Below are 9,333 nucleotides of genomic sequence, written 5' to 3'. Positions count from 1 at the left end.
ACATTATAGTTTTAGATTTATTAGGCTTTTTATTTTGAAGCTCTATCTTTGTATTGTAATTATGTTTTACTCTTTGAGACGAGTGGTTTAAATTATGAGATAATTTACTTTTCCTTTCCATTTCCTTGACTAGTACATATTGTGGAAGTGAAAAATGAGCCAACAGTTTTTCTTATATTTTTGCATTTAAAAAGGAAAGAGAAAAAGTTTTTATCACCTAGAGAATTAGGTTCTTTTTGCTTGCGTTTATTTGATGAAAATTAGAACTAATTGTGTGGAGATAATTATTTACCTGGTGCAATACTGGTTGATCTACTGCAAAACTCTTTGGAAAATTAAGTTTTGTTGAAAGCAGAAGAATTTTAAGGAGCTGCAAAAAACACAAACTTCCTTACAAAATGCAAAGGGCCTAACAAATTTTACATTCATGTGTGAGAAGGCTGAAGTCTGTTTCTCTTCTTTCTTCAGTTTCTAACACTTTCTCAGTCAAGGCAGTCACTGTACCCATAGCTTTACAATCCTTAGGCACTGGAGCTGGCTCAGATCTGAGCTGCACGAACCTTTGATCATCCCTGAACTAAATCATTTTGATGGTGCCAAAAAGTGTGCTGAGACTGCTGATTCCAGGGAGGAAGAAACTTGGGGGGAAAAGTGGGGCAGCTGCTCCAATAAGGATTTTCTGCTGCCAGGAGCACACTGGCAGCTCACTCACCCTGTCCCCATGGGGACTTCTGGATGGTCTTGGGAGACGTACTGGATAAAACAGGGTTTGTTTCTGTGTCTGCCCTCCATGTTTCCAAGGATCCCCAACTCCTGCCTCCCTGGTTCATATGCGAGCACTAGGGAAGGTCATCCCAAGGCTCATGGCTACAAAAATGGGCCTTGACAAGCATCTCAGTCTAATGCAGGTTAAGCCAAAGACTGGGTTTTGCTTGAACAACAGGTAGAAAGCTGCACTGAGAGGGGGTCTTGTAGAAGGGGACAGAAGGTCCCTCCTTGAGCTACACATTCCTTTGTTTAGATAGCTAAGGTTGTTCTTCTGACTTTATAAACAATGGAGAAGTGATTTCTGCCATCCTACAGTACATGTCTAGAGTGAGTCAGATAACCTGCACCCTAGAAGTGCCTATTTGTCTCTGGATGATGTGTGACCATTCCCCAGCAGAAGCTATTCTCCTCATACATCAATTCTCTGAGCACACAGACTTCTGGAAAGATTTTGCTGGAAGAAGAAACTAAGTTTAAACAAAGTGGAAAAACTCCAAGGAGATTCAGTATTTAGTAAGGTCCCTTGTACTCCTTGCTGACAACTCTGAAGTGCTTTTTTTTTGCCAGCTTTCCTTTAAATTACACTGCAAATTTCAGTTATCGGATATCTGAGAGAACATTATGCAGTGCAAGAAGTGATCATGAAGCCTCTGTGATGACGGGACAGCTTAAGTGAAAAAGAAAGGGCATGAAAGGATCTTTTGGAAAGCTAACAAAGCTGGAATGCTGGAAGCTGCCATGGATAAATCTTGATGAGAGTAGAATACAGTTTGTGAGTCTTTTTCAAAGAGTATGAAAATTAATTCAGAGACCCAGTGGACCTGTGCACTGATAATGGGAAATGAACCCTTGTATTTATAGATTTCTGGTGCAAATCTGACACAGTCTGAGTATAGTCAAATGCGGTGGTATAGTTGGTGTCCCACTCATTTACTATTTGTATCAGGGAAACCTCAATGAGTCACAGTCATAAACTAGGACCCACATTGTCACTGTACCTATGCAGAAGAAAAAAGGTTGTCCTTACTCCAGATTTTTTTGCAGTCCCCATGTGGAAGGAGCTGGGAGACTCAGTCCTCTTTGAACTAAGCAATGTTCTTGATTAGCTGAGATGGCTGATTTTTAATTGCTTCCAATCCAAGCTACGTACGATGGGAAACGTCCAAGGTAAGCATGTTGGTAGCCTGTAGGAACTCTTTCCTCCACCTTCTCTTTGGACATGAATTTGTTTATTGTATCTTAAATTAGCTTGTTGGCTCCAAGAAGGAACAAAATCCTTATCTGTATTTGTGTATCATGTAGCATATGGGGACTAAATCTTCACTGAAGTTTGTCAGTACTACCACAATACTAACAATCTCCAACCTCACCACGGGTCACAGATGAAAGACTTTTTCTGCACCCAGATGATCTGCACCCCAAGTCTCTCCTGATTTCCCAGGTTCTTGCAGTGCTGTGTTTGTGCCTTGCTGACAGCCAGGAGGTCCTGTGGGGAACATGGGAGACACTTCCTCATGACATCTTCGGGGTCTACCTACAGGTGGCACACAGTTTTATGCCTGGCTTAGGGATAACAGATGGGTGTGAATAACTTTGGGGATATTATCAAATCTGGTGAAACTGCATGGAAGCCTGAAACTTTCCCTTCTTTCCAACATTTTCCTGTGAAAATTTTCACAATCTCGGGGAGAGGCGAAGGAGTAATTTTCAAGTTTTCAGCAGCTGATTGAATTTATGTCAAAGCTGCAGTGAAAAGAAACATTCTTTGTGGAAATTTGAAAAAAAAATTACTTTTTTTTTCTTTCCCAGAGAACAAACTTTCTATCACAAAAAGAGTATCCACAGAACATTTTTAAGAAGCCTAAATGATTTTATTAAGCATCGTGAATATTACCCATGTGCATAATATTTGGAGCATGTACACTGTCACTGGATGACAAGCGGTTTACATATCAAAGTGATGGAGCCTCTCTGTTGTGAGGGATTTATAACTTCAGTTCCCTGAAAACTTCATGTACTTAGCTTATACCTTTACAGAGAAGATTCTCTCTGGCAAATCCCATGTATAATGAACACTGCCCTGCCATCTTGGCGAACAACCCCATGCTCTTCTCCTTTCCCATAGCTGAGCCTTGCAAGCGGCTTGTGCCTGCTGCCTCTCCGGTGCTTTTGAGGGACACTTCTCTGTGTGGTCACAGCTGCCCTTGGCCGAGGTAACCGGTGGGGCCAGGGTGCAGGGGAGCTCAGGTGCACCCTGATGCCTTTTTGTGCCCAAACATCCGGCAGACTAAAAAGCTGAGATTGAAATCTGGTCTGCTTCAAATATAGATTTTGCTGTTGGCACCTGTGGAGTTATCTCAAGCTTGGCTGTTTCTCTTTCTGTCACTCCATGGCACTTTCTGCAGTTCTGTCTTTAAGCAGTTTTGGTGTTATGTAAACATAAGAATCATGGAAGATGGCCCAGTTTCCACATCAGGCTTTATTAGCGGCCATTCCCTCCAGTTGCCCTCTGACTCCTGCTTTGCTTGAGCCGTGTTTTGTCATGGTACTACATTTCCACTTGCACTGGTTGGGTTTTGGCGTTCTTTGGCACACAGAAGTTGTTCATTTTCTGTGATTGTGCCCACCATTGCTGGCATTCCTCTTGGGCCCGGCCAGTAAACTTAATTTGCTTGCTCTGAATACAACTTTTAAATGTTATCAGCTTCCCTTTCCAGTTTGCAGTAACTCTTACTCCATAGCTAAATGCACCTCGAGTTTTCAGGTGATTTCAGGTGTTTGAGCACTGATTGTTATTAGGTTTGCTCAACTCATAGGTGTCTGTTTGTTTGGGCTAGTTGGGCTGTGCCGCTTCCCCAGGTAAGATTTTATTCCTACAGCCATTTAGGCAAACAAGTCCTCTGATGACAGGGCAAAGAAACATGTACTGAATGTTTATCACTGCATGCTTGTGGCCAACAGAGAACCTGAAAAATGTTTCCATTATACTAAATCCTTTGTGTTTCCACTATCACCACCTGGTTTGTTTGTCAGTAGAGTTAACAGCACAAAATTCTCAAGCAGCATAGGTTGTTTCTCCCTCTGAAATATGTGCCATATTTGTTTCCTTGGAAAAACCGTAGTATGAAATCATGCCCACAGAGAGCTCCTTTTGAACCAATGTGACCAATAATTGGGAAAATAGTACAGAGCAATATACTAATAAAAGTGAAGTTCTGGGTGGGTTGAAATCCCACAATTTTTGTCACAAATTTGTGTCAGATTTAGTGAATGTTTCAGCTTTCAAAATGAGGTGTAAAGAAGTATATTTTCAAAATATAAAAACATGTAATTTCAACATTTCAAAATGAAGTTTCAGATATGCTGAAATGTTTATCTTGACATTTCAAATTGAAAAGGACCGAATTGCCTGCACATAGAACCACGTCTCACTACTATATAATATGAAATCTGAACTATGTTGATTTCAGCAAGCAGGTAAGACCTGCAACAATGGGATTTTCATTTTCACCATCAAATAAAGCCAAGTGAATTGTTTGCAATGACTTTGGATTTCTGAGTATTAGTCAGGTTGGTCTGGTTAATTCAAAATGGTAAGTCCACAGGCTTTTATTTAATGAAAATAGCCTCTCAAGCTCAGTTTGGTTCTACTGATTTATTTTCCCATTTTTTCTTTTTCATTTTAGTTCAGGCATTCAAAGCCAAGAGTCCGTTATCACCTACTCCTGTTCCAAGCCTTGTCTAGTTTACGATTAAGGAAGAACTTTTGTGTATGTTTCCTGTGACTGTTTTGACAGACCTTGATTGGCAGCAAGAAAAGACATGTGCAGACTCTAAGGGTCATTATTAAACACTGGTTCAAGCCTCCAGAAACCTTCAGAAACCTGGAAAAATTAAACTGCATGCTCCAGTGCTCAGAGATTTGATTTCCACTCCCCAACCCTCTCTCGAATTATGAATCATGTGGCTTAAAAACACACACTTTGTAAAAAGAAGAAAAGATAAGAAAACCATTAAGATAAACAAAAAACAGCCAGTCCTTTCCCAAAGAGTAAGGATAACTGTGCTAAATTCCCCACTCTAATCTCTCAAGGAGGCAACTGCAGGACAGCTGGCTGCTTCCCACTCTCCAAAATCTTGGGTTGAAAGGGGCTCTCTGGGCACAACTTTAATGCAGAAAATGGTGTTTCTCTTCCACGTTGCTAAGAATGGATGCTGTGCTGAGCCCTGCTCAGGGGCAAGGGGGAGAAGTCCCATCTTCTTCCCACAGCTTTCCTTCTCTGCAATGTATCAGCTCCTGCCTCGACTCTAGGATGTGGCAGAGCAGAAGTTGGAGCAGTAGGTCAGGTGTGAATTGGAGACTGTTAAAGTTATTAGTCTTGTAGTCATACTTTGTTCTGTGCTTACAAAATGTCGGAACAGCATCAGTGTCCTATTGCAGGACCGGTGCTCCCAGACCCTGATGTGGGGCAAACAAAGAGTTTGGTGGGATGAGGCTGGCTGGCAACCAAGGAGGGACTGGTGGCTATGGGAGGAAAAAGGACACCCTTTGTAGAGGGGAAGATACTGTATGACATTTGTAGAGATATTTCCTTTCAACTCCCTCTTTAAAACCAACTTTGCAAAACACAACAGCTCTTTCTCTCTCTCTACTCACTGAAGAGCTGAAGGACCAATGGAAGAGTAAAATAGGAAAAAGACCACCATCACAGACCTCTGAACAGCCAACCTGGGCCTGCGCTGTTGCTGGGAGAGGTGCTTTATCTGAGCTCGGCAGGTGTACCTCCTCCTGCCTCAGGGCCACGGGGAGCTTTGCCATCAGTTTCCCAAGAAGCAGGACTGCACCGTGGGTCCTTGCTGAATGTCTGGACGTATTTTACCTGTGATGGCAACCAGACAGGGGCCACGCTTCCCTGCCTGCGTCTCACCCCACGAATGCACCTCCTTTGTGGATGACTATGGTAGGCTCCTGGCAAGGAGCTGTGGCTAAAACTGAGTTGAACACCAGGAATAAGGAAGCCGTAATGAGGCTACAGAGCCACTTTAGCCAGGCACGATCTGAAAAATGACCTCACCAAGCTTTAACTGGGTTGGTTAATTTTAAGCTGGATCAATTCCCTAATCCAGTATAGGAAGAAGTGGGAGGCAGAAAAGCCCCACGTAGTGGTAGCTGAGGTTGATGCTGGGCTGAAACACCTCTGTAACACAGCCTAAGGAGAAACCCTTGTCCAGTCCCATTCATGGCTTTGCTGCTGGAAGGGAGTGAGAACTAACTAAAGAAATGTCAAAAGCTGTTGTGGTGTATGTGCCACTGATATAGTGGGTGTCCTCACCAAGGAAGTTTACACAAATGCTTTTATGTTTATCTTAATTCACTGGAAAACTGCTTTTGATCTGGAGCCTGTAATTTGTGAGAAGCTTTTATCTCTGGTCTTGTCACAGGCATAAGAATTATGTGTGTGGGAAGTCAGTAGATTGGAAACTTATCTTGGATTTCCTTTCTTTGCTTCTTGCTGTCTTGGTTTGAAAAGAAGTTTAGGCTCTTCTCTCACTATGTTTGCCTGTACACAGCCAAATTTTAAAAATAAACAAAATTAGATGAAGCATAAAACCAGAGCTTTCTCTTGTTTGCTTTCAATAAAAGGAAGATCAGAATATAATGATCTAGCTTGGAAATCAAAACTCCCTCTTAACAGCTCCTTGAGTTAAATTAGAGTCCAGCATAGAAAAGGGCTTGAAGATATTGCACTGATCACTTTTCTTTACTTTTTCAGAAAGGGGCTGTTTGCTGGCATGAAGCTGAAGAAGAAGAAACAGGGCAAGAAAGGGTTGACTATTGCAAACAAAGATGCACTGGGTAAGGCCTCATAAATCAATATTTCAACTGGGAAAAGCGGGTGGGGGATTATATTATATCTAATTTAATGAGAACTCATTTGAATTGTGTCTTAGGGCTTAGTATTGATAAAATGGGCAGTAAACTCCTTATCACTCCCAGGTAAACAGAGAGCTAATTCTTTCTGCATTAACTATTTTAAGTCCACCTTCAGATTCTGTGAGTTCAGACTGCTGTATCTGGTAGAGTAAAACCAAAATGCCAGCCTGGCTCTTACCATAGAGAGACATTTTTGAAAGTTTTTTTTCTACTCTAGTGGTAGATAATTCATTACAGGTGTGTGATTCCTCCAGAAGATCTGCTTCTTCTAGAAACCATAAGAACACAACCTGAGCAGGCTCTGATGGCTGGATGGGCTGGCTCGATAAAGCTGGGAGCTTTACTTAGTAGCATTTCTCCTCTTAAATGTCTGGCAGTTCTTGTATTTTATTTTATTTTTTATTTTTAATAATTATTTTTTATTTTTAATAGATGTGGGTACATCCATAAGACATGCAGAATCTCCTATTTCTTTCCCTTAACACACCATTGGTTTCCAAGCTGCACATCCTACCACTGTCATTTTTCTCCTATCACCACAGTCCTCCCATTCACCAAAACCTGTAGTTCAGGCACAACAATGTCTTCACCTTCTGTAGTTTTATTTTGCATTCTCATGCCTCAAATTTCATGGAATTTTTAAAACATGGACTACTATGTATTTAGTGCAGCCCTTGAATTACAGTGTTGTAATAAACCAGCCATGTGTGTCTTGGCTCACTGCTGGGCAGAAACAGAAATACATAATTTGTGCCTTAAGCATTATTTAGCTAAAGGGCACTACTTTTAAAAAGATTCTCCTCTGGTCCTTACAGCAAGGGCTTTGGGCTGTTGGAACAGAGAAAACTAAAGACCATTAAACTTCTTACTAATTACAGAAATGTTGGAGCTTATTTATCTTATGCTGCATGAAATATACCATGGTCTACAAGGTACACTATACTGTAGTTTGCTTCAGTCTTACATGTGAGCATTCAAATCTCTGTTTATTTCAAATGACTGTGTTTGAATCATTGGATAGATTGGGGTCCTTATGCTGCATCTTCATCTATTTTATTGGTGTCTGTTGCTGAAGAGTCTGAACTAGCAAAGATACAGCAATCACCAGTTCTCTCTTGTCTTGATTGGGATCTGGGCTTAGGAGATCTATTGGTGAAGTGTTCAGTAAGGGAACGTTGTCACTCACTGAACCATTTGAACATTTCTGTCACTGGATCCATACAGGGGAATAATTCCTTCTGGTCGGTTATGCACAACATCCATATGGTTATTGAGGGGAAAAAAGGATAGCGATTCAGATATTAAAATGTCAGGAAAATGGAGCTGTAAAGAGAAAGAAGCATTGCAAAGAGTTTACATCTCAATAGAAACAACATGGAACTCACAAAAAGTGGTCCAGGCAGGGCGTCATGCTGACACACGCCTGTCCCCCAACCAGGGGAAAGTTTTATCTGCTTTAGACTCAGAGCAAAGAATACATACTACTACAAGCCCATAATCAAACCTCATGCTCTAGAGTAAATAGGATATGGAGGGTAGTCATGGGAACTTGATGCTCCAGATGCAAAACTATGGACAGGTGCCTGTGCCTCAAGGGCTGAAAATCAGGCTATGCCTACATGGATACAGAGACAAGTTCACCTCCCCTGTGTTCTAGGGAGGTTGGACAAGAGCCAGAGGGGCAGTCGGGGAGCATATATGTTATATGAGATTGCTAGTGGAGTAACCTTCATTGTGCCTGTGTTATATGAGATTGCTAGTGGAGGAACCTTCATGGAGCTGGCTCATGCCTGGCTGCCTTGCAACACAAGCAAAAGTTGTGTCTGTCTGTACCTGCTTGGTGGTTGGCCTCGGAGTAGGGGCTTGTGGAAGCCAGCCGAAAAAGGAACATTCAGACCTGATGAGAGCTATCCAAGTGAGTTTTACTGTACAATGGATGGTCCTTTGTTACCATCACCAGTTTCTAAACACCCCTCAATTGACCATACCTTTGCAAAGAGACAAGGAAGCACTATTACAACCTAGTCTAGTTTTGTAGGGGGAGCATAGTGCCGTAGAGTACTTGCAGAAAATGCACTTGGATGTGTTTCCTTTCATTTGATGCAAGGTCATCCGTAAGGTCATCTAAGCCTCTGGGTATTGCTGGACAAGTCATCTTTACTGTTGCAAGTACCACTTGACAGCTTCTAGACCAGAAATAACTCACGTCCAGAGCCACTGAACATTTCTTGCTTATAAAATAATTATTGGAATGAGCTACAAGCACCCAAATTTTAAACTTTCACCTAAAACACACGGTTTCCTCCCCAAGGCAGGTGTTGAACACAGACATGCTCCCCAAGGGGCAGAGATGCTGGTAGGACTTCTGTTGGACCAGAAGGACAAAGCAGAGCAGTGTGAGAAGGGGTCCTCTGGCCAAATGTAGATGTGTACATCTGAGCTAGTTGCTGAGATTCTCTTTATGGTCAGGAAGAAAAATAAGCACTTCTGGAAGCAATTTGTCTCTTCTGAGTATAACTCTCTACAAGAGATCCCATGAATCATGCTCTTCAACTCTCTTCTTCTGTCCTTGATCTTCCAGTTCATCATCTCTGCAAAGAGGAAAGGTGAGAAATTATTTCTAAGCTAGG

The 9,333-nt window shown here is 41.8% G+C and overlaps 1 protein-coding gene across 1 annotated transcript in view; it reads left to right on the top strand.

Annotated features, from left to right (window-relative positions):
• The first annotated feature begins 1,919 nt into the window (after positions 1-1,919).
• The window catches only part of FER1L6 (fer-1 like family member 6), a 77,538-nt gene continuing 70,124 nt past the window's right edge, over positions 1,920-9,333 (top strand). The window contains exons 1-3 of the mRNA XM_072855054.1: positions 1,920-1,935; positions 2,894-2,981; positions 6,543-6,625. Of these exons, the coding sequence (XP_072711155.1) occupies positions 1,920-1,935; positions 2,894-2,981; positions 6,543-6,625 (187 nt within the window). The remainder of the gene's footprint in view (positions 1,936-2,893; positions 2,982-6,542; positions 6,626-9,333) is intronic.

Source organism: Ciconia boyciana, chromosome 2 (assembly GCF_034638445.1).
Source record: "Ciconia boyciana chromosome 2, ASM3463844v1, whole genome shotgun sequence".
Classification (NCBI taxonomy): domain Eukaryota; kingdom Metazoa; phylum Chordata; class Aves; order Ciconiiformes; family Ciconiidae; genus Ciconia; species Ciconia boyciana.
Note: the sequence above shows the minus strand (reverse complement) of the source record. Positions and strands in the feature narration are given on the sequence as shown.